Below are 24,398 nucleotides of genomic sequence, written 5' to 3'. Positions count from 1 at the left end.
ATCCGTATCCGATCCGTTTGCGAATCATGACCAAACGGATCCGTTTGCGAATCAAATGTTTTATTCAGTTAGGATACGGATCAATCCGAATAATGTACTGCTATTTACTAAAAACGGTTCGCGTACGGTCCGTATGTGGTTCCTATTTCAACCGCGCGCGAACGCTGAGCGTCCGTAACGGATTGTTCGCGAATCACCTGTGTTGAAAATTTGGGAAGATATAAAACAACTTTGGATTCACAGAATTTTTTTAATTACTGTTTTAGCAGTTTTCTGAGAAAAATCCCTTTTGGCCTGTTTTGGCACTGAAAACATGAGGAAAAGAAATCCGCAAATAGCTGAAAAGCTAGGAATTTTCAAAACATTCTGTAAATGCAAAGTTTCGAATTTACGTCTATTTTACGCCCTCCAAAGTTTACAAACTGATCGGAAGCCGAGCTTCAGACTCCTGAAAATGGTCATAATGGACGAAAACCATCTTATTGACAAAAATGATTGTGTGGGGATTGAAATTTGGAAGGAGCAAACTTGGGAAATTCTAATTCTACAAAAATTTTACATCATATGATATAGAACGTTCAAAATTCGAAATGAAAATATTTAGTGATCCAAATTTACATATTCTGCGCCTAAAAAAAAGTTTCAAGCTGAAAACATGTGAATTTGATTATTCGAAACTGCGAAACCAAAAATTTGAATATTAGAAGTCTAATGTAGTAACTTCCAAAATACGACTTTTTTTCTTTTTTTTAGATTTGAAATTTCAGAGTGGTTTTTTGACTAAGCTGCTGGCTGATAACTTCTGGTCAGAAGTTGATTGGAAGTTGCCCGAAAACGGCTGTATAGCGGGCCATGGTCGGATTTTGGTCAGAAGCTGAAAATTAAAATAATACTATGTAGGCGTTAGTAGCGGCTTTATCTAGAATCCGACCAATCACAGATCAGAAGTTGCCGGCGACGCCAAGATAGTTATACCTACAAGTTCCCGATGCATCCATAAATCTCCATAATTTTCCGAAATCTCTCATCCTAAATTCATCGTAACGCGTAGATCACATACACGGGACATATATAATAGCTGGGCATAAAATTTATCGCACCTTCCATTCTATATCTGATTCTTTTCCCTTCCGTTCATCTTGTCCTTTTTCGAGAGTGAGACAGTGTGAACCGTGTTTTTCTTTTGTTTGGATTGCCGGAAACGTCTAAGATAAGGGGGAAAATCGAAAAAGGAAATTTCGGGAATATTCTGGGAAAGTGAGTGTGAAGGAGGTGGACAAAATGCCAATGCTGTAGATTTTGATATTCTGCACACAAAATTCAAAAGAATGTCAGTAAAATGGTAGCAGCGGAAATTATACATAATATGTTCATATATATATATAATAACTTCTTCGTGATCTGGCAAATTTACAGCGTGGCGCTTGATTACCTAATGTTTGTACTAGCTTAAAATATGGATGAAGCGCCGTACTGTCCTGAAATTTGGAGTGCAAAAATTCAGATAGTTCATAAAAAAAACTGGCAAAGTTTCAAAATATTTGAGCAACTTTGAGCTGGGTTATCGCTTGTCAAAGTTTCTTCATCTCTTGGAAGTCATGAATTTATGTCGTTCATCTTTGGTCGTCATAACAATACCTAGACTTAGGGAAACGCTTTGACAATTTCAGTAGCTTTGAATCAACCGTTAATTTATATTTCTACCAATTTTCGTGCTTCCAAGATACTTATATCTAGAGGCATACCCGTTTTTATCAATCCAGGTAGTTGTGCGCCCCATGTACAACACCGTCGGCTTAAAACCAACTTCAATATTTTAAATGCTTAGAAAATTTCGAAAATTGTAATTCCTCGATGCTTTATTTTCTGCCAGACTTTTCGTTCTTTTTTCCTCCCACCACCACTCAAAACGAGATTTTCCATATATGCTAACCTTATAATTTCAACATCTCTCGTCGCTTATAATTTCTCCGGTTTTGTTATTAAACAACAACATAGTATTAGCCACCCTCCTAGTCCTTCTTCTTCTCAGAAACTTAAAAGGTGCTAATTTCGCATTATTTTTATGACTTTACATACCAAATCTTGAATGGTGAAAGGACTTTAGCTCTTTAGAATACTCCTGAACCTGTATTAATAGGGTCTTCTGAGTTCCGGTGAGAGAGACCAAATGTTTATCTTATTATCAATAATAATTTGCTTGTTGACAACGTTTTGATATCGTTTCTAGGAATCGAGAAAAATTGGTTCTACAGTACCCCGGAGAACTTGCAAACCTACAGTATTTTTTTACTAATCTATTTCCCATACACTTATTGACCTTTCGCCGTCATAAGGAAAGAAAAGGAGGCAAAAATGGAAAGTACGTAATTGACCTATTGGCACTCTATTGCATTTTCGAAGGGTTATGAGATGAGAAGAAGGGAAAAAGTGACGGGAAAATAGTGTAAATAGAGGACAAAAAACGAACATCTAGTGTTCTGGAACGGAACGGATGGAAGGGGAGAGTTATGGGGTGGTTTATTATCTATTCTGAATTATCTCCCTTTTTAAAACTATCAATAACATTTGTATGGTTTGAAATAGCACATTTGACATAAATGTATTAAAGAATGACAGGTTTCGAAAATTCGAAATTGGGCGATAAATTGAAAAAAAAAATGGTTTCAGACCACAATTAGAACAAATATTGAACCTTGGAGAACGCAACAAATTGAAAATTATTCATAAAATATTTCAGGATTCAAAAAAGATTCGTACTTTGAAAAGCAGCACAATAGTTATATAAGGCGAAAAATCATTCACGACTAAAAATAGAGATATCATTTTCAGAATTATCCTCCTCCTGAATTATTTGCACAGTTTGCTGGGGAATGGCGAAACGAACACGGTAGACAGCGTCGTCACGGAGGATAGATCGCATATTGTTCCTGCAAAATATTTTCAGATTTTCAGAAAAATTGGAGTTATAGAACTTCAGATTATAGTCCAGAAAATTATCTTTAAAAATTTCAAACTTACCGTAAAACCTGTATTAGAAGGGCAAATTGTAATGGATTTTTAGTAGAAAAACGAAATGTTCACTGAAAAACGATGCCTCTCCAATAGAAGATCCGTTTTCAGAGGACCCACGAAAAATACAAGTGCCCCCTCTAATTGAAGGGCCCTTCTAATTGAAGTGCCCCCTAGGAACCCCACGAAAAATAGAAGGGCCGGCCCTTCTAATACAGGTTTTACGGTATCTAAATAAATTGAAAAAACACTCTCGAGCTCCCAATGTGTTTACTCACACTTTCAGATTACTGTACAATCTCTCATCCAGTTCCGAATTCTCCATTTCCAATTTACTAAATGCCATATGCCTTGCAATTTGTGACGTCATCTTCTGAAGTGTAGAATCCTTCCGCATTTTTGGAGGTCGAGCCAACCTGGAAATATGTCTAAAATTTCTAACGAATCGTTTTTGCTGCCCCTAAAAACCTACCCTTCAAAGAAATTGCTAATTAGATGGAACAAATGGGACCGGAACGTTCTGGAGATAATCAGCATGATGGGGAATGGGAGGGCGTAGGAGATCCCAAACATTTGGTTCTGAAGGCAGATTTGAGAAAGAACATTTGATTGCTACACTCACCCTAGTAGAATCTGGAATCTTTAAGTCATATAAAATATGAATAGTAGTGTAGACATGAACTGTTGCATGGGACAAGATGAAAGCGATGAGCAATGGTTGGAGGTTGGAGAATAGGGGAATGTGTTTGGCAGCATATGGGCTAGATAGCTTCGGAAGAATGCACTTTTCAGCGGCAAAAAAAACTAAGGTACAAAATGCAGTGATCCTGGAAAATAATAGTCTGCCGGACACCCGCCGATCATCCGTTCCCTTACCAAAAAATGATTGTTGGAATGATTCTGATTAAATCTGTTTTTATATGATTCTGAAGAGCAGCTTCTGACAGATGAGGTCTTCCTATTGCATATAGCTCTTTTCTGCAAACTCGAAAAGCTACTAATTTAGCTTATAGACTAAAACGTTACCCAAAAACACACTGCTCATAGTCGATAACCCATTCAAAACAAAGTGGAACATTGACAATAGTTCCGAAAGGTAGGAGACAGAAGATTTTCTGCCAAGCCACCCAGGACACAGAACTCCAGCGACGGCATCTCTAAAAATTAGTCAAGGATTAAACCAGTATGTTTTTTGTAGTACAAAATCGCTTATCACTCACCCGAATGCAATTCAGAAGTAGTAACAATCTGATAGTGAAACATAGACATAATGTAGAGATCACAAAGTGAAAAAGAGCCAGTAGTACGGGTAGGAAATTGGCTGCAATCCAGGTTTGGCCCCTGAAAATGTACGTACAGGACGATAAGGTAACTAGAAGGGCTGGTCCTTCTGTATTGTGCCAGAGGGCTCTCATATTAAGATGCTCTTATAATACAGGTGTTACGGTATACTGAAGATTGAATCTTATGTTCTACTTACGCTTGATAATGATCCGTGAGAATTTTCAATGGAAACGGTGTGATGAAAAATGCCAACTGGAACATCCCAATGATTCGGATGTAGGCAAAACTCGCCGTGCCTAATTTGGGTCTACCGGAAAACATGAAATGAAGGGATATATTGGATACCAGTCCTCCTAGAATTAGTACCAGATGCAAGATAATTGTAGTAGTGTCCACTGGAGAAGCCTGGAATGTCATACAGTAACCAGTAGAACTCTAGTAGTCAACGTTACCTGATACAAGTCAATGCATTTTGCGATCGTTTGATTTTTCATAAATGGGAAGCGCAGTTTGGTCATTTTTGGTCAGAAACAGTAAGATCCAAAGTATTGATTCACAACTTGATGTAAGTGAGCCTCACAAGAGAATATGGGGGAGTGGTTTCAATGACATGGACTAAATTTCAGCCAATTTGAAAAGAGAGAGAGGGGGGGGGGGGCGCTGCTTTTCAATAAGATCAAATTAAGCGAGAGTTTCGTGACTCTTCGTTCCAGTAGTTCAACTGAGAAAATTTTTGAAGAATGGTTGGAAGACAGCGATGATGAATTATAAAAGAGAAAAACATCAGGAGACATTTAGCCACTACAAGATGGTGCACAATTACCAGGATTAATAAAAACGGGTATATTTTTAGACATAGGTGTCTTGGAAGCACAGACAATTGTAGAAATATAATTTTACGTTTGATTCAAAGCTACTGAAATTTTCAAACCAATTCCTGAATTCTAGTGATTGTTATGATTGTTCAAACATGATGAAGCAACTTTGACAAGCGCTAATTCAGCTCACAGTTGATCAAATAATTTGAAACTTGGCCAGTTTACTGATGAATTATTTGAATGCTTGTCATCCAAATTTAAGTCCAGTATAACTCTTTATTATAAATCTTATGCTAGTACAAACTTTAGTGTAGGCCTTGTAATTATCGTGTGTTCACATCCTGGCGGTATTTTCCTTTGGAACAGAAGTGTAAACTTTGTTATTTAATCTAATATCAATTGTCTTTTCTCCATCATATGTTACCTGATGACGTATTAAGGACCCTTTATTGTGACAATATTTCAATTTACAGCCTGATAAGTATAAAAAAGACAGTAGGCTAAAAATAGAAACACCTGCTCTTTAAACGTTTACTAATTCAATTATAATTATTCTGCACCAACTTTGTTTCTTCTTTTCTGTCTCTTTTGTTTAAAGGTGGGGGGACATGAAAAAAAATAATGTTCTCGAAATTCCGTTCAAAGATGCCCCTCGAGGAGTTGAACTTGTGAAGGCGAAGATTGAGGGTGCGGCGCCGCTACCGACTGAGCCACGCGGGCAAAGAGAAAGCGGACGCCCGATCGCATACATAAAGGCGAGGACGACAGCTGTACGCAGAGTGACATTAAGCGTTGTACACTGTGACGGTAGAATGCATACTCTAGCTAAAAAAAACTACGAAAAATCTCCTGTCCCCCCCCCCCCACCTTTAAATGAACTTTAAACTTGAAAAATTTTTCATTTTTCTACAATCCAATGTCCGCTATTTCCAAACTTGTTATCCAAAACACGCGAATGTATTATTAACTCATTATCCAGTTGACACCAATTCTTGGATACTCCTCCCTAAAAATATCCATGTTTTTTTTATTCCTGTCTATCTAGCTCAGATAAAATGACCCCGTATATGAGCTATATCTCCTATTTTTTCTTGTTATGTCGCGTTTTCTTTTCCTTCATAGGCATCATGTTATTGCAACATCTGTTGTTGTGTTATTGAGAAACGAAGAAGTGGTCTAGACCACGTTGGTCCGGGAATTCTATTACATTTTTCAATAACCTTCCTCTATCTATTAGGTTAGCGTATTCCTATAGAAGAGTGGGTCATTATTATGGGTCACGCGAGGTCCATTTTCATGTATAGTCAATTTGGAAATTGACCTATTTTTCAGCAAGGACCACAAACTTTTAAACCTGCTCGGACTGCTTGAAACGTTTGTTTAAAAGCTTCTTTTTTTAATTTTGGAAATTGAAATTTTCTAAGCTCCTTTTGGGCTACTTTTCAATTTAAAATATGAAATGAATGCATACCAGTAAGATTTATTAGAAAAATTTTCAAAAAAAAAACTATAGAGTAGGAGAATTTCTATTTTTTACATTCTGTCAAGAAATAATAAATTTTCGTTTCAGTAAAATTTGAAAGATTCAAATAAAAAGTTGAATTTCATAAAATTCAGAATATTCAAGATTTCAGAATTTTTAGAAGGGCCTTCTAACTATTAACTATGAACTATTAACTTTGAGCTAATTTATCTCGATTCTCTTAAAATGTATCAAAATATTGTTAAGGGATAAATTGTTTAACATAATATCAGCAATATTTTATCAGTTCACAGTTTCTAGATATCTTTAATAGAAAATGAGATAATTGAGCTCAAACTAGACGGTTTGGTTGGGCTTCTATTGAAGAAAGTACGGTAATTTTAAAAATGTCTAGTTTCAATAAACTTCAAATTTTAAAAATTTGGAAATTTATTTCATTCCGAATTTACTGAAAGTAATATTTCTGTGATATGGTAATCACAAATTTTTGATTGCCTTCAGATTGCACAGACAGAAGTTTTGGATTTGCTGAAATTAAGATGATTACAGATTTTTCTGCTCAAGGAAATCTGGATAATTTTTTTTTGCTAAAAATGAGAATATACCAATTTTGTTCCTTTTTTGTTTATGTTATTGCAGTCCCAGCCCCTTCCCACCTTATAAAACCCTCCCACCAACTAAAAAAAAACAAAATTCAAATTTCCTGCTCGATTTCCTCCAAGAGAAAAATCTCTGTGTTTTTTTTCGCCTTCTCTCTTCTAAAATTTTCATAGTAAGACACAAAACAACACAAACATTTGCCTCTAAAGAAAAGGAGCACAAAAAAGGAGTCTTCTTGTCTCCCCGGGGGCACCAAACACGTCCATCAACCACTCTCTCTCTCTTCTGAAGATGTGAGGGGAGGAAGAAGAAGAAGATGGGGGCAATACTTGTGTTTTAACACTTAATTTTTCATATCCCTCTCTTTTCCTGTCTTCTTGTCTCTATTGCTCATCTCAGCCTCCGGCAGTTTTCTATCCCATTCTTTTCAATATTCAAGCATATATGCTATAGAGGATCCCTTCCAGATGGATCCATCTAAAATTTTTTCAGAAGACCCCATATATTGGTTTGAACAAAAAAAGAATCTCTGTGTTGGTATTTGGGCTCTATCCCCAATGGACTTGTTTCCTTCTCTCTTCTCTCGACCTTTCGATATTTTGGTGGATGGAGAGAGAGGGCCCTCTATAGCTATCCAGACACTTGAATAGCCATATAGATATGCTATTTTATATTTTTCTGAATATTTATATGTACTTCTTGGGAGATCTCCAAATAGATATATATATATCATTTTATAAGTGTTTTATGGGGGGAGGACTAGGAATTTTGGTTTGCTGAGAATACAAATTCTAGGATTTTTAAGATCCACTTTTGGAAGTTTAAATTTTTATCGAAACTTTGAGTCGCTGGCAGTGGCAGTTATTTTTAAAAACTATACCAGCTTGCTCACCGAGCCTTTGGCGTTAAAACGGCTGGCTGGTGCGCCTTCGGCGCAATTTGACCTTTTTTTTAACTTTCTGTAAATTATGGTAAAACCTCTACTAGAAGGGCCCTAACCTATAACTTTGAGGCCATTTTTCTCGTTTCCTGTACTAGATATCAAACATCTGTCAACTGATAAAATGTTTATCATAATTTCACAAACATTTTATCAGCTTACACATTTTTCATATCTCTTGCAGGGATTGAGCTAATTTAGCTCAAAGTTAACAGTGTGGTGGCCCTTCTATTACAGGTTTACAGGTAAAGTTCAAACCCAAAAGTGAAATGTTTTAAAATCAATATTTCAAAGCAATTCGAAATCTGAACTTTCGATTTCAGTGAAATTTTGAACTCTGACTTCAACTGAATTTCAAATTTTTAATTCAGAGGAATTTTCAATACTGCCAATTTTTTAAAATTAGATTAGATCCCCCTTGATTTCCCAAACTCCCTCCCAAAAAATCCAACATTCAACATCCGGAGAGCCTTGGAGCAGTAATCCAACACCTGTGTGCCCCCCCTATGACTTCATAAGAAATGGAGGGTGCTTACTTTTTGTGACTTTTTGACTCCTAGAGTTCTCGAATTTCAACCTTCTAGTCCCCTCACTTGATTCGTAAGGTCCCACTCTTGAGGTTCTTGCGAAAAAGGCATTGAATTTCAAGCTCGAACTCAAAATCAGCCATAAGTTGACACCTGGAACCATCGTTTAATACTCTAAGAAATGTTTTAGGTTTTGTTGAAATTTCGAAAAATCACCATTATTTATACATTTTCTTCCAAATCATATTTTATCTGAAAATTTCCAATTTGGGTCTTCTTGTTACCCGTGAATGCTCTAATAGAAGCCCACCCTATACGTCCACATCGAGCTCGATTATCTCGGTTTCGTCAAAAGATATCAAAACACTGTCAACTAATAAATTGTTCATCATTTTATCAAAAATATTTTATCAGTCGACAAATTTTTGATATCTCTCTTAGGAACCGATATAATTGAGCTCAACGTGTGGGGTCTACATTCAGACCATGAATATCTCAGAAGCCCACCCTATACACGCACTTTGAGCTCAATTATATCGGGACCTATGAGAGATATCTAAAAATTGTCAATTAATAAACTATTACTGATAAAATGATAAACAATTTAGCAGTTGACAGTTTTTAGATATCTCTCATAGGACCCGAGATAATTGAGCTCAATGTGCATGTATGGGGTGGGCTTCTGACATATTCGGGGTCTGAATGTAGACCCCCTGGATACTCGGAATTCTTCAAAATTTTGAAAATCTCTTAGACATAAAACTTTATAACTTTTTCTCACCTTCCGCCTCCTCCTCCTCATTTTTCCAAAAATCATAAAACCTCTTGTGATGTTCGTAGTACACCTTTTCCCATCTCAATCCATTCTTTTTTTCTCTGCGTCTCTCTTCTATCAGCTTCTATCATCCGTCAGGTGTTACTACATTTCGATGGATTGATTCTGATCATCACCCGAAACATTTTTTTTCTTTTTGAGCCAGCCGCGACCAGAGAAAAAAGAGATTTATATCAAAAGAGAGCACCTGTTCCAAAAAGTCATGATTCTTTTTTCTGGATCTCAGGGGTTTCTATTTTTTGGGAGATTATAAAATTTGATGGAATTCATAGAACCAAGAAAATCCAAAATTTCTATAAATTGAAAATCTAAAATTCTTAAATTTCTATAAAACTCAAAAACCGGATTTTTGATTTCTCTGTTTTTCTATTTGCCCTTTTTTCGCTTTCCCCAGATTTTCAAACTTTCCTTTCTCTAAAATCCTTGGAAACATTTCTCCTCCGACATTTCCCCGTCCCAAATCCAATAAAAATGGTACATTAGCTCCCAAACTTGTCCCATTTTCCGCCCATTTTTCTCTAATTTGCCACAGAAAACTCTTCCCCCTAAATCAAATTGTCTTGCCTCATCCGTCTTGGTTGGATCTGGAGCTAAAAGAGAAAACATTGACTTTGATTTCTTTTTTCTTTTTTTGTTTGTCTTCCAGTTGTCTGAAAAAAAGTCCTGTCATTTTCAGAGGGTGGCTGTTATACTTCTATTCCATCGCCGAACAAATTCCATCCACCCTCACCCCGCCTCTCCGACCGTCCCATGTCAGAATGAGATCGAGTTATGAAGGTGAGTTTTAACTTTAAGCCACTTTTTCTCATTTCCTATCTAAGATATCAAAAAGCTGTCAACTGATAAATTGTTCATCATAAAATCACACACATTTTATCAATTGACACATGTTTTCTATCTTCTACAGAAATCGAGACAAATTAGCTCAAACTTGGTTGTTTACGGTAACCCATTTCTTAATTTTGCAGGTCGATTACTTCGAAGTGACCTTAGATAAGGGTATAGATGAGCCGTATCTGGGCGGTGATCCAATCAAAGGAATCATCGAAATGGTATGTTCGAAACAAGTCAGGATCAATGGGCTTATCGTTAGGTTGACTGGTGTGGCAGAGACAGGTGAGTCGTTTTGATAGTTTATTGAAAATTTTGGATTCTAATTGAAGTAGTCTACCACCGGACTCAAGTTTGAACTATTATCAAATTTGAATGGAGCGTCATACTGGGCTGAAATTTGAAGTGCAAACATTTAAATAATTCATCAGTAAATTGGCCAAGTTTCAAATTATTTGCTCAACTGTGAGCTGGGTTATTGCTAGTCAAAGTTGTTTCATCTCATAAAAATCCCAACTTTGGATAATCATAACAATACCTAGACTTGAGGAATCGCTTTGAAAAATTCAGTAGTTATGAACCAAACGTAAAGTTATATCTATATTACTTTTCGTGCTTCCAAGATACTCATGTCCAAAGATATACCCGTTCTTATCAGTGATCAACGCGTAGCTCAGCTTTCAATAGTTCCCACGCAAGTTCAATTGGGCAACATAATCATTTGAAAAAAAAAAACCTTCTTATTCCTCTCTTTTGCTTGAAATCAATTTAAGAACATTTCAGGTTGGCGAAGTCGACAAGACGATCTACCCTACGAGAGCAGACACACCTTTATGGATGAGCAGATTGATTTAACAACGTAAGTCCTTCTTGAAGTTTGAAATATATTTTTTTTTTTGAAAACAGTGTTTCACAAGTTTTTTAAAACCTTCCATATTGCAAAAAAACAAGTTCAGACTTATCAGTTGAGCCTGAAATGTTAAAAAAGGAATGTCAAAAAATATTTAATCTAAGAAATTTCTAGAACAATCGCGGAACACTGCACAGATGACTTTGAACTCCACGAAGGGAAGCACAGTGTAGAATTTGAAGGACGAATACCCCTAGACGTATTATCTTCAGTGGAACGGGAGAATCATGGAAGCATACGGTATATGTGTACAGCTCTCATGGCAATCCCGGAGGATGGAGATACAGAAGTGGTGTCGGAGAAAACGTTCAAAGTGTTCTCGTTGCTTAATCTAGATGCTCCATATCTACACGACAAGGCACATGTCACTGAAGAGGAGGAGGTAAGAGTTTGGTGGGGCGGGAGGTTTAATTCTGAAGATAAATGAAGATTTCTGAATTCCAGGTAACCGGTTGTTGTGGCCGACGGAAAGGTGCACTGATAGCTACTATGCAAGTCGAACAGATTGGTGTGATGCCTGGAATGACGTCGAAAATTAGTCTGACAGTTGAGAATAAGACGAAGAAGCGGAAAAAATGGATGAGGAAAAAGGTGGGGTTTTTTTTCTATAAATCTCGAAATTGTCAGAAAATTGAGTGATACATATTTACCTGTATTACAAGGGCCCTTTCAAATTGATCGAATTTTGAAGATCTAGCCTAGCTGGCGCGCCTTTGGCGCGTAATTGTCGCTACGCTCCTTCGTTCATTTATGATCAGAGAATCAAAATTGCTCCTTCTATTGGAAAGGCCCCAGAAGAGCCGGCCCTTCTAATACAGGTTTAACGATATTCTGAATAAAACTTTTATGCTCAAAAATACTAAAAATTCTAACCTAAGCTTTCAGGAAAACCACGAATGCGTCCTACTGTCATTATGTCAACAACTGGATTTCGTGGCTGTGAATCGGAATGATCCAATGATGATCGACCGGAAATCCATAACGATAGCAGTGGAAAGTCATGTGAGTTAAAAGAAAATTTTCTATTAAAAAAACACAAAAGTTAAAGAACCTCTAATAGAAGGGCCCTTAGTCTTTATTTTAGGTAAACACACTATATGAAGGCGACCACACACTTTGAGCTCAATTATCTTGGTTCTTATGAAAGATATCAAAAAATCTGTAAATTGATAAAATGTTTGTGATATTGTTATAAATATTTCATCAGTTGACAAATTTTTGTATATCTTTCACAGGTATCAAGATAACTGAGGTCAAAGTTGAATGTTCGGGTGAGCTTCAATTAGCGCGTTTACAGTAACTACCATAAAACCTGTATTAGAAGAGCCCATACATACTGTCAACTTTGACCTTTTTTATCTCGTCCACCGATATCAATTTATCGATTTTCCAGGGCACATGCAAAACAAAAGCTGGTGCTGGTCCCCAAACGAAAGAGATTGAGTTCAGTGTGCCTCCCAACCTCCCACCCACTTCAATCCACGCGAATCGTCTGGTTACAGTATCCTACTTTTTCAAATTAGACCTTGAACATTTTGATTTGGTGCTTCCTGTGATTGTGGGTAGTTCGAAAAGCGTTCCAGATTCAGTTAAATAGCTTTTTCTTTTGTCTCCTGTGTTTGATGATGAAGCAAAGGGTTGCAAGTGCGCTCCATTGAAGTTTGTGAGTTTCGGTAGAGCGCACTTTCTTCCCAAGTTGCAAAAACCGATCAATTAGGCGGGTGGTGATCTCTTTTTCTCTCTTTTTTTATATTTTTAGTTATCACTTTTTGTAATTTTTAGCCCGGTTTTTTTTATTTTGCTTTAAATGTCCTTTTTTTAAATTTTTCTCTTCATTCTGATACATTTCTGGATATTTTATATTTTTTATGTGGAATGTCTTTCTCTCTTTTTGGATAAAAATTTTCTTTCTCTTCAAAATTCTTCCATATTCATATGATCCAAAATGCTCCTCTACCTATATAATCCCTATGGGGAGAGGGATGAATAGGTAGATTAGCTAGGATTTTCTAAAGGATGGCTAGATTTTTCATTCCCTTCATTTTTACTATTTTCCTGTTTCCCCTTCTTTTTGAAAACCAATGGACAGCGAAAGTTCCGAATCTGAAAGTGTCGATCCTTTGCAGTTTGAGGTGGTTTTTGAAAAAAGGGGCGGGGTCTTGATTTTTAATTTTTTTCAGGTAGATGAGAAATATTTCGAGAATGTGGAATTGGAATCTTATGATGTTTATCCGACGGGATGGACCATTTTTAAGGAGATTTTTGAGGATACTAGAAAGTAAGTTGAGATAAAAATTATCATTTTTGAAACTGAGATATCGTAAAACCTGTAATAGAAATCCCCCGAAAAAACAGATGTGAAATTCCCGTTTACCTTTTAGACTTTTAGATCTTTGACAGAAAGCGAAATAAATTGGCTCAAAGGAGGCCCTTCTAATATAGGATTCAAGGTAGTCCCAACGTCAAATTTAGAGCTCTATTATCTCGGTTCCTTTAAAATTTATAAAAAAGTTGTCCACTGAAAAAATGTTTATCATGATATCATCATCATTTTATCACTAGTCACATTTTCGATATCTTCAATGGGAACTGAGATAATTGAGCTCAAAGTTAAAAGTTTTTGTCTAATTCTGCGACACCTGAAATAGATCGTCTTGTCAAGTTTAAGCTCAATTATCTCGATTCCAATGCAAGATATCTAAAATGTGTCAACTGATAAAACAATTCTGATTTTATGATAAACATTTTATCAGTTGACAACTTTTTTATATCTTTCACAGGTGCCGAGGAAAATTTGCTCGAAGTTAATGAAACCTTTTATTACATTCTTCACGTTAGACTATGGAAAATAAGTTATACTTGAATTCAAATAAGCTGATAAAATATTCTAAAAAATTCAAAACTCTTCCAGCCGCCTCCTCTACTTCTACGTATCATCAAACTCTCGATACTACTATCTCTGGTCCCTCCTAGTATCCATTGGGGTTCTTTATAATGCATTTGCAATAGTAATCTTCATTTTCGCCGACATAAAATCCCAATATTTTTGGAATTGGATATTTTGGAACATCTTTTTTGATATCATTTTCTCTATGGACATTTTTATACAGTCTAGATTGAGTAAAGGATTTTTTGAAATTCAAGTATTGAAAAAATTTTCAGCATATCTTCATGAGGGGGAAGAGGTCAAGAACACTTTAAAGTTACGAAAAAATTACTTTATGCAGAAATTGAAAGTGGCTAATGACATACTTTGTTTGTTCCCACTGGATTTTATTCTATTCTACGATGACTCGATATCCCTTCTGAGGACTGTAAGGATAATTAAAGGTAATTAAGGGAATCACAACCCAAGTTGATTACCAGATGATTGTTTTATTCCAGTAATTCGTCTTATCGATTTCGTCCAACGCACTCAACAACGAACCACATTTCCCAGATTGTTTAAAATTGTGATTTTGGCTGGTTCCTGCATAGTTTTGTTCCATTGGAATGCTTGCGTCTATTTCTTGTTCTCGATTTACGAAGGGATAACAGAAGAGTCACAGACCGAGTTTGGATTTTCTTACTATAAAGTTTTCGAGCCAGTTTTCCCGAATTGTGAGGTGCGGTCGTTTTAAGTAGGAAAATAATAGCCCCACTCCTGCTTCCAGGCCTACGTAGATGACAACTGTTGGTACAACGAAGACATCGACCACACTCTGGACCTTGACGATGTTCGAGACTCGTACAAAATGGACCTGGTCAATTATTGGAAGAATAAGTACACTTCAAACTTTTTACCCCAAATCAAAAACGTTATTTTGCAGACACTATCGCTGGGAAACCGGTAATTTTTCTCGTGAATATAGTATGTCTGTGTATTGGTCCGCACTCACTATTACAACATGTGGACAGCAGCCATGGCCATCGACCAGTTCTCAAAATTCGCTGGAAATTTGCGATACGTTGATTGGGGTGTTGGTTTTTGCTACTATTATTGGAAGTAAGTGGGAAGATAAGATGATGAATGGGATTCGAGTGCCGTAAGACCTGTAATGGAAAGATAGAAGGGGGTACTGTCCGGACTGAGCTAATTTATCTCGGTTCCCACTGAAGCTATCAAGAATGTGTCAAATAATAAAACACTTCTGATATTGTGATAAACATATTATCAGTTAGAAACTTTTCGATAACTTTTACAGGAACCGAGATAACTCGGCTCAAAGTTAGAAGCTAGGTGCCTTTCTGGTACAAACCAATTATGAATTTCCAGGCGTCGGAAGTGTGGTGGTTCAAATGAGTCAAAGCGTCAACGAGTTTCGTCAAATGATGGATGGGATTAAGTTTTACATGAAGTATAGGTACTTAGCAAAGAATGGGCTTCAGAACTTGCGTTAAATATTCCAGTATACTTGTGGAAAAGATGGCCGGCCCGCGGGCCGGGCCGGGCCGGGCCATGTCCGGGCTAAAAATTCAATTAAATTAACTTTTTCGGATGGTTGTATGCATTTGGATTAATATTTGTGCCATTATAAATATTTTGGCACATTCGAAAAATAAAATTTTCGAAAAGTTGTCCTAGGCGGGCCGAGCGGGCCGGGCAGGGCCGAAAATTTTGAGGCAAACGGGCCGGCCCGGCCCGGCCCGGCCATCCACATGTATGTATTCCAGAGAAGTAAACTCGGCTATCCAGGAAAGAGCGTTGAGCTGTTTCATGTATCTAATGGCTCATAATCAATTGGATGATGAACATGTGAGTGCCCATTTGGTCTATGTTGACCTAGCTTGCTCCATGTTGCCCTAGCCTTCCTTAGCGTGCCCTAGCTTGGCTTATCTTGCCCTAGCTTTCCCTAGCTCGTGCTACTTTGCCCTAATTCGACCTAGCTTCCCCCAGTTTGCCCTAGCTTGCCTTAGCTGATCCTGGCTCGCCCTAGCTTGCCTTAGTTTGCCCTAGTTTGAATGTCCCTTGCCCTTGTCTGTCCCTTGCCCTTGCCTGTCCTCTGGCCTCTCAGCTATCCAACTTTTCAGTGCATCCTATCTCTTCTGCCTCCACGCCTTCAAGCCAACATTGCCGCCAACCTCCACATGGAAACTCTCCAAAAAGTGCAAATTTTCCAACTATGCGAATCTCGATTCATGCATGAAGTGGTCCTTCTTGTCAAACAACAAGTCTTCTCTCCCAACGACTACCTGTGCCGTAAAAACGAAAAGGCCAAGGAGATGTTTATCGTCAAAAAGGGCAAACTTCGGGTAATTGATGATGATACTGGGAAAGAACTGGACGAGTTGAATGAAGGGGCAACGTTTGGAGAGTTGTCTATTGTACATGTCAAGGGGAATCTACTTGGGACACGAAGGTGTGTGTCGCTTCAATCCATTGGGTATTCGGACATCTATGTACTTTATCGAGATGATGTGACGAGACTTTTACAAGAATTCCCGCAGGAATATAAGACCATTGTCATGAATGGTAGGTTGGCAAAAGAGCATACAGTAATAAATATTCTGAAAGTTTGAAAATTTAGGACAAAAAATCTCAAAACTATCCAAGTCGAAAAATCAGGGATGTCTAATTTTCCGGCTAGATTTTTTTTCAGGCTAGACTTTGAGGTTCCACTTTTATGAACCGAATTTTTCCTACCCTAATAATTTCGTGCCGTGTTTTAACTTTTTTTTTAATGACTGGAACTTGTTATTGCTTGTTCCGGGTCCATTTATTTACACAGTTTGAATTGTAAATTTTTATAGTAGCTGTCAATCATTTTGGCCTTTCAAATTTTTTTTGATTGATGGTATCTGTTATTTTTTGATTTTTCGGTCCAAAGTTTCTAATTTTCAGCTCTCTAGCTAAAATGTGGGTCCCAGTTATAGATCTATAAATTTTAAGACTTCAAACTTCCAGCTCGAGAAATGCTCCACTCCAGAGGATTGCTGGAAACCACAGAACTTGGAGAAATGTGTGATCCAGATGATTATGAGGAGGCAGAGGATATAGTGGTGGGTCATTTTAATTTGGTCATTCAAATAATTAAGGAATTTGAACAAAATCGTTAATAGCTTAACTGTATTCCCTCGTATAGAAGCCCGCTCAAACTGGTAACTTTGAAATCAATTATCTCGGTTCCTGTAAGAGATATCAAAAAGTGGTCAACTGATAAAATATTAGTGGTATTATGATAAACAACTTATCAATTGACAATTTTTAAAAATCTCCGACAGGAACCGAAATGATTGACTTCAAAGTTGACGGTGTGTTTGCGATTCTGCAATTAGAGGAAACGCGGTATTTGATCTTCCTAGAACTTTCCGAAAACTCAACATTGGCGTTTTTCAGATATCAAAATTTTGAAGCCAATTTTCTTAGGTTTTCAAAAATTCAATTTTCAGCTTGAAGACATGCCAGTGGTGGAGCAATTAACTCGACTCAATGGAATAATAGAGGATTTGGACGCGAGTCTGAATGAGATGATCATTTCCTTTTCGGTAAGTCTTTTTTTTTAAGGTTACTGATTTGAATCAAGAACGATCAGAGTGCACAGCAAACTAATTGGATGATCAAGTTTTAAGTGATCACCCGATTTCTGTTGTTCCATGCGTTCCTTTTTTGATAAGTGATTAGCGCGATGTTCGAAAATAATATCAATTGTGATGTTTGGAATAGGAGGCCAACTTTGAGCCAATTTTTCTCGGTTCCTGTGAAAGATAGAAAAATGTTGTCAACTGATAAATTGTTTATCACAATATCAAAAACAATTAATCAATTTATCACTTTTCGATATATTTTAACGGAAGCGAGATAAATGGGCGCAAAGTTGACAGCGTGGGACCCTTCTATTTCAGGCTTCAAACCGTTAACTTTGAGCTAGGTTATTTCGATTTCTGTGAAAGATATCAAAACATTGTCAACTGATAAAATATTTATCATAACATTAGCAACTTTTTATCAGTTAATAACTTTTTGATATCTTCTACAAGAAACGAGATATATGGCGTTAAACTTGACAGAGTTTCAAAGCCAAAAATAAACCAATCCTAATTATTTTGCACTCCATCATTACCTTATATTTTTAGAACTCCTGCATCTACTATAAACAAAAAGTGACTTGTCTGGAGAACACTTTCAATCAACATCGAAACGAAATTCGTCGAGATTTCAAGGAGACAAATGTTGTTATCTAGTGGAACGGAAACATTGATATCATTTCCTTGAGAAAACCCGGTTCTTCGTTTACTGATAAAATGTTTACCACTTTTTTCTTCTTTTTACTCTAATTTTGTTTTACTACTAAAACATCTTTTTCAAAAGTTCCTACTATTTTTGGTTCCCCCTTTTCTTTCATGTTTTCTGATCGCTGACTCCGCCCACTTCAGGTTTGTATTTAATTTCCATGTCTTTTTCACAAAGTCTACACTTTTTTAATTGAATTGCATTGAATTGAAAATGATGATACTATCAAGTCTGCTAGTTTTATGTCTTGCCGGTGAGTATTTGGGTCAAAAGTGTGAGATAAAGGATAATGAGAGGATTAGAGAAAAAAAGGAAAATGCTGTAAAAACTGTAATAGAAAGACCCTCTAACTTTAAACTAACTTATCTGGGTTCCTGTAAAAGATATGAAAAAGTTGTCAACTAATAAAACATGTTTCATATTATGATAAACAATTTATCAGTTAACAACTTTTTGATAGCTTTATCAGGAACCGAGTTAATTGAGCTCGAAGTTGACGGTTTGGATGGGCTTCTAATACAGGTTTTTATCTTTTCTGAAAATGACATAGTTGAAATCTGAAATTTCCAGGTTTCACCATCTCGGCTCCAGCTACTATTGTCTCCGGCTTTGGAGTGGAAGGAATTCTAGAAGAAGCACAAAAACGACATGACAAAATGGTGGATAGCTCTCCGGAGAAAGCTGGAGCTCCAGTTGTTGATGGAAGTACAGAGGATTCGTCATCCCACGAATCTAATCCCCAAAAGTCAAGCTTCACACCTCCTGGAATGATCCACGTTGGTCCGGATACTGTAGTTTCTGGTCGTGAACATATTCATGATCCTGAACATGGAAACGATGATGTGATATTCACTGAAACCCCGAAAAGCAATCATAAAATGCAAAAAGTGACCACAGAGATGTTTGGAGCTGATGACGTGGAAGTTGGAGGAAATTCAGAAGACCATCATCATCATTATCATCGTGATAATCATCAAAATTATAATCCGGATATTGGAATGCAGGAGAAACAGCAATTCAAAAAGGGATGGGCGCCAACTGAAATTGTATGGTCATCTGGAACAATGTCCAATGGATATAATGGAGGAATCAGGAGACCAGGTAAAATAGATTATTCTAGACCAAAGAAATTTGGGATCTTTTTTCAGAATATCGGAATTTGTTCGCTCAACGACATTGAATAATAATAATATGATTTCAAATTGATATATTAGTGCAATGATGTCCTCGTAATTTGATTGGATTTCAAATAAAGTTTTAATAAAATTCAATATATTTTTTGTTTTTCATCTATCAGCAAGTTTTGAAACCCCAGGTGAACGTCATTTTCTCAAAATTATGATTGCTTGGTCACATGCCACTGTTCATGCCTATTTTTATCCATGTCTTATATGACACAAAGATTCCAGATTCTACTAAGGTGAGCATACATACGAAACTACCGTATTTCCTCTTATAGAAGCCTGCCTACCTGAGCTCAATTGTCTCGATTTCTGTGAAAGATATTGAAATGTGTCAACTGATGAATTTTTTATCATAATATCAGCTGTATTTTATCAGTTGACCCATTTTTGATATCTTCCACAGGAATCGAGATAACGTGTCTCAGAGTTACGGTTAGGGATCCCTTCTATTACAGGTCTTACGGTAGTTCAAAATCGTTCTGTTGAGTCTGAATTTTCAGAAAACATAGAAGAAATTAAGCCATGCTTTCGCAATTCCAAAAAAAACGAAATGTAGTTTTTCTGACATTGAAAAGCACCTTTTGTCCCTCCACAGCATCTTGATCCTTCAGAACTTGATCCTTTGCTGTTTTTCTGATTTTGATTCCCACTTTTTTCAACGCTTCCAATTCATATTCATCCAAATTGCTACCAGACTTCACTTTTGAAGCCGTCGCCTTTGCCTAAAAATTGAAAATTTTTATCAAAAACTACTTCTGATTTTTTACTGTGCTCTTTTTAGCAGGGACTTTCTTGATTTTTGCTCTTTAGATTTTTTGAGCTGGACGCTTCTTTTCGGTTTGTTCGCTCAATTTTTTCTCGGCTTCTCTCTTTTTTTCTTCTCGCATGGCCTATTCCACCGTACGGCTCCACTCCATCTGACGGCTCATCTCGTTGTTCTGATGGCTTCTTTGGGGAAAATGGCTTATCCGATTTATCCACATCTTCAACATCCGATTCTCCATTGATTTTCTCAGGGAACACCAATTGCCCATAGAGCTCATTCATTAATTTTTCCTCCTGCTCGTCTGTTGATGGATGCTCATCACTTGTTGCTGGTTCTTCAAGAAAAAGTGGCTCAGTCGAATTGATGACAGAGTCAGAATGTGCAGTCATCTGAAAATCATTCATGGCATATTCGGGTTCGATCTGAATCAATCCTTCAGCCTCCCAACTCTGAAAATTCATAATTATCACTATTTCAAACATTTTAGAATTAAAAATTTAACCTCTGAAATCCCCACGTCTTCCGCACTCTTTTCCCCTTTCTCCATTTTTCCCATTCTCAGTAGCCGTCGTTTCCTATAGCACAATTCCGTCTCCCTGAATTCCAAATCATCAACCATGTTCCCTGTCAACTCCTTCACTTTCAGTGCATATTCTATTTTTTGGTCCTTCTTCTCCGATCTTGAACAGCTTTCTTCTTGCTTGTCTTTCCTTCTTGTTCAGTCTCCTCATTTTCTTCTTTGGCTCTCCCTTCTCGTTCTTGTCGCTCATTATATTTTTTGCGTTCAAAATTACCTGAAATTAATTCTCTTTCTCGCCAGTTTTTACGGAAAAAATAAGCGGAAATCAACGGAAAAAAGTTGTTTTTTGAATTTTCTTTTTCTGAAATTTGACCTATTTTTTGTTGGGCAATTTTTTTTTCAAAACTTTTTTTTCAAATTTTTGATCTACCAGGGCGCCAAGGATTCGCTATTGATTTTGCTTCCTTTTTCTTCTTTTTTTTCTCTTTTTTTTAAACTTTTTTTTGTAATTTTCAAAAGATGAAATAGTAAAAAGAAAAAGTTGAAAATCACAAAAAAAGATTATAAAAATTGACTTTCATGTTTTGCAATCTCTTCCATCTTTTTTCGAATTTTTCAAATTGCTTCTCTAACTTTTTCAAAAAATTTTAGATCACAATCTTGACTCAACCGTCCGTCTTATTAGGAATTTCAAAATCTCCAAAACCTTTAAAATCTCCAACGATGTCTCCGAAGATCACTTGGAGTGAGTTTTTCTGAAATAAGTATTTGCACTGATCAAGCCAGACTGTAATCTTTGAGCTCAATTATCTCGGTTGCCATAAAAGATATCAAAAATTAGTAAAATAATAAAATGTTGGTGATATTGTAATAAATATTTTATTAATTGACCACTTTTTGATAACTTTTAAAAGAAGCAAGATAAATTGGCTCAAAGTTGGCAGTCGTGTGTGGTCGCAGCTCAAACCTCCGTGCCGAGGAGTTGCGGCTTGAGATAGCTGCTAACTTTGAGCTAGTTTATCTGGGTTAAGAGGTATCTAAAAGTAGTGAACTGATAAAATGTTGGTGATAATGTGACAAATGTATTATTAGTTGACGACTTTTTGATATCTTTCACATAAAATGAGATAACTTTGGTTTTTTTTTTCAGGGTGAAATGACCAAACGACTGCTCGGAAGACTTAAAGTACCCGACGGAACTTCGTATGCTGACAAGGAAGAAGATGCCCAAATAATATTAAAAGGTGGGGAGTTGATTCTGAAATAGAGTGTAAAAATGGGTCCATTAGCCTATTCTAGTTCGAAATATACCATAAAATCTGTAACAGACTTTCACAACTTTTTTATATCTTTCACGGGAATTAAGAAATATTGGGAAGTTTAAAGTTGGGTTCCTTCTATTATAGATTTGCGGTAGGCAATTTTCTAGGCTCTAATTTTGATAAAAATGTTCTTGTTCTAATTTTGATAAAAATGGCAAAAAAATGGGAAAATATAGCAATAAAATTTTCCAATCCAATTTAGGTTTCAAAAAATTTTCAGACGTTTTCCTTACCTCCGGCATTTGCTTCAGGAGACCTTTCTCTCCTCTAAATTCCATTTGCGAGATTCCCTTCCGAACTGCAACCATCACTGTCTCTATGTCATTTTGATGGGCCCTTTCAGCAATGGTTCGACAGAGCAGCTGTACGTGATAGGCTCCAAATCTCGGATGAGCAAATGCCACGTGGCCGGGGCTCGTCGAATAGCTGATTAAGAAATCAGGGTTCATTGGGATCGTCTTTGGCTTCTGAAAAAAAGGTCAAATTTTGAAACTTTAATCGAAGTTTAGAATTTCAAAATTTCAGGCATTCTGAGATTCTGAGATCCTGAGATTCTCAGATTCTCAGATTGTGAAATTCAGAGATTCTGAGATTCTCAAATTCTCAGATTTTCAGATTCTCAGATTCTCAGATTCACAGATTCTCAGATTCTCAGATTCTCAGATTTTCAGATTCTGAGATTCTGAGATTCTGAGATTTTTAGATTCTGAGATTCTGAGATTCTGAGATTCTGAGATTCTGAGATTCCGAGATTCTGAGATTCTGAGATTCTGAGAATCTGAGTTTCTCAGATTCTCAGATTCTCAGATTCTCAGATTCTCAGATTCTCAGATTCTGAGGTTCTGATGTTCTGAGGTTCTGAGATTCTGAGGTTCTGAGGTTCTGAGATTCTGAGATTCCAAGATTCTGAAGTTTTGGAAATCTGAAACTCTACCTCGCCAACCTTTTCTCCAGCCGAACCCACTCCAGATCGTTCCAAAACCTGATCTTCTCCCGGATCCTCTACAACAGAATACCCCGCGTCACGGTTACCTGGAAATCAAAATTTAATAATCCTCAAAAAAATTACAAAAAAAAATCTCTCACTTCCACGGCAGCTTTCTACAAAAATCAATTTTGGCTTCAAAGCCAATTGGGGCGAACTTTCCGGACTGAGAAGCACAAAAACTTGATTCAGCTGGAAAACCTTTCCATCTGTTCCGTAAACGCCATCCACACATCCATGTGTCAAAAACACCAAAATCGCAGAATCACCATGGTCTGCCTCCGCTCCGAATCTCCTCACAGTGTCCTCAATCCCCTGAAAAACATTTTATAGGCAGAAGATGAAGAAGAGGACTCAAAATTTTGAGGAGTTTCTGAAGGCCACACAGTGTAAGCCGGGAAAGCATCTGAAGAAGTACTTCAAGATTGGAGATAGTGAAAAAGAGTGGAGAAGCCGGAGGCCAAAAAAAAACAAAAAATAAGCGAAAAAACTGCAGAAGAACGAAAAATTATGGCCGGAAATGCAGAAAACAAGCATTGACCAAGAAAAAACATTTTTCGAAAATGTTCCCGCTTGATTTTTGTGTTGCGACAGAGCGCGCGCTCACTTGGTTACGGTAGCAAAAAAATAATTTTTTCAGACGAAAATCGATTTTTTCGAATAAATTAAAAGAAGAATTTTGTAAAGCTTTGTTTCTGGACATTCCCAATGTTTAATGAACAACAAAGCAAAAATAAAAGCACAGTTTAACATTCAAGTTAGGTTGTTCCAAGAGATGAAAAATGTGGTTGTGAATTCGATGACCCGAAAATTTCAATTATCTATTTCATTTTCTCTAATTGAAGTCCATCCAAACCATCTAATTTGAGCTCAATTATCTAGGTTTCTGTAAGAGATATCCAAAATCCGTTAACTGATAAAATATGGGAGATATCAAAATGAACAATTTGTTAGTCAAATTTTTTTATATCTTTCAGAGGAAGCGAGATATTTGAGCTCAAAGTGCATGCAGAGGGTGGGCTTCTATTAGAGCAAGAACGGTATTTTAAAAAAACTCACTCCAAGTGATCATAGTGATTTCCAAACAACCGATGAAGACAGTCGGTGGGGCAAAGGAAAATCGCCATACAGACCGGGATCGCGCCTCTTGAACTCCTTTTGGGAATCCCAT

The 24,398-nt window shown here is 36.8% G+C and overlaps 7 protein-coding genes across 7 annotated transcripts; 5 read left to right on the top strand and 2 right to left on the bottom strand.

Moving 5' to 3' along the window:
* Positions 1-2,797: 2,797 nt before the first annotated feature.
* On the bottom strand, positions 2,798-4,790 carry CBG22520 (the record flags this gene model as incomplete). The annotated part of the gene is made up of 9 exons (XM_002634875.2): positions 2,798-2,930; positions 3,291-3,428; positions 3,485-3,591; positions 3,635-3,839; positions 3,889-3,990; positions 4,039-4,169; positions 4,233-4,353; positions 4,493-4,701; positions 4,749-4,790. The coding sequence occupies 9 exons, from the start codon at positions 4,788-4,790 to the stop codon at positions 2,798-2,800; spliced, it is 1,188 nt and encodes a 395-aa protein (XP_002634921.2).
* A 932-nt stretch (positions 4,791-5,722) lies between these two features.
* On the top strand, positions 5,723-6,485 carry CBG22519 (the record flags this gene model as incomplete). Its single annotated transcript, XM_002634874.1, has 2 exons — positions 5,723-5,884; positions 6,447-6,485. 2 exons carry the CDS (start codon positions 5,723-5,725, stop codon positions 6,483-6,485), a joined length of 201 nt encoding a protein of 66 aa, XP_002634920.1.
* Positions 6,486-10,270: 3,785 nt separating this feature from the next.
* CBG26534 lies at positions 10,271-11,193 on the top strand (the record flags this gene model as incomplete). The annotated part of the gene is made up of 3 exons (XM_045236375.1): positions 10,271-10,276; positions 10,468-10,615; positions 11,114-11,193. The coding sequence occupies 3 exons, from the start codon at positions 10,271-10,273 to the stop codon at positions 11,191-11,193; spliced, it is 234 nt and encodes a 77-aa protein (XP_045100529.1).
* Positions 11,194-11,484: 291 nt separating this feature from the next.
* Positions 11,485-12,837, top strand: CBG22518 (the record flags this gene model as incomplete). Its single annotated transcript, XM_002634873.2, has 4 exons — positions 11,485-11,622; positions 11,685-11,831; positions 12,126-12,242; positions 12,634-12,837. 4 exons carry the CDS (start codon positions 11,485-11,487, stop codon positions 12,835-12,837), a joined length of 606 nt encoding a protein of 201 aa, XP_002634919.2.
* Positions 12,838-13,321: 484 nt separating this feature from the next.
* Positions 13,322-18,401, top strand: CBG22517 (the record flags this gene model as incomplete). Its single annotated transcript, XM_045236374.1, has 12 exons — positions 13,322-13,372; positions 13,421-13,518; positions 14,152-14,570; positions 14,625-14,845; positions 14,894-15,003; positions 15,050-15,225; positions 15,496-15,583; positions 15,894-15,975; positions 16,251-16,692; positions 17,125-17,219; positions 17,610-17,705; positions 18,294-18,401. The coding sequence occupies 12 exons, from the start codon at positions 13,322-13,324 to the stop codon at positions 18,399-18,401; spliced, it is 1,986 nt and encodes a 661-aa protein (XP_045097588.1).
* A 262-nt stretch (positions 18,402-18,663) lies between these two features.
* CBG22516 lies at positions 18,664-19,630 on the top strand (the record flags this gene model as incomplete). Its single annotated transcript, XM_045236373.1, has 3 exons — positions 18,664-18,703; positions 19,021-19,551; positions 19,599-19,630. 3 exons carry the CDS (start codon positions 18,664-18,666, stop codon positions 19,628-19,630), a joined length of 603 nt encoding a protein of 200 aa, XP_045097587.1.
* Positions 19,631-20,149: 519 nt separating this feature from the next.
* Positions 20,150-24,398, bottom strand: CBG22515 (the record flags this gene model as incomplete). The annotated part of the gene is made up of 7 exons (XM_045236372.1): positions 20,150-20,356; positions 20,520-20,849; positions 20,903-21,031; positions 22,476-22,709; positions 23,177-23,274; positions 23,329-23,542; positions 24,357-24,398. 7 exons carry the CDS (start codon positions 24,396-24,398, stop codon positions 20,150-20,152), a joined length of 1,254 nt encoding a protein of 417 aa, XP_045097586.1.

Source organism: Caenorhabditis briggsae (assembly GCF_000004555.2).
Source record: "Caenorhabditis briggsae complete genome, chrIV, whole genome shotgun sequence".
NCBI lineage: Eukaryota > Metazoa > Nematoda > Chromadorea > Rhabditida > Rhabditidae > Caenorhabditis > Caenorhabditis briggsae.
This window is presented reverse-complemented; position numbering and strand designations above follow the sequence as displayed.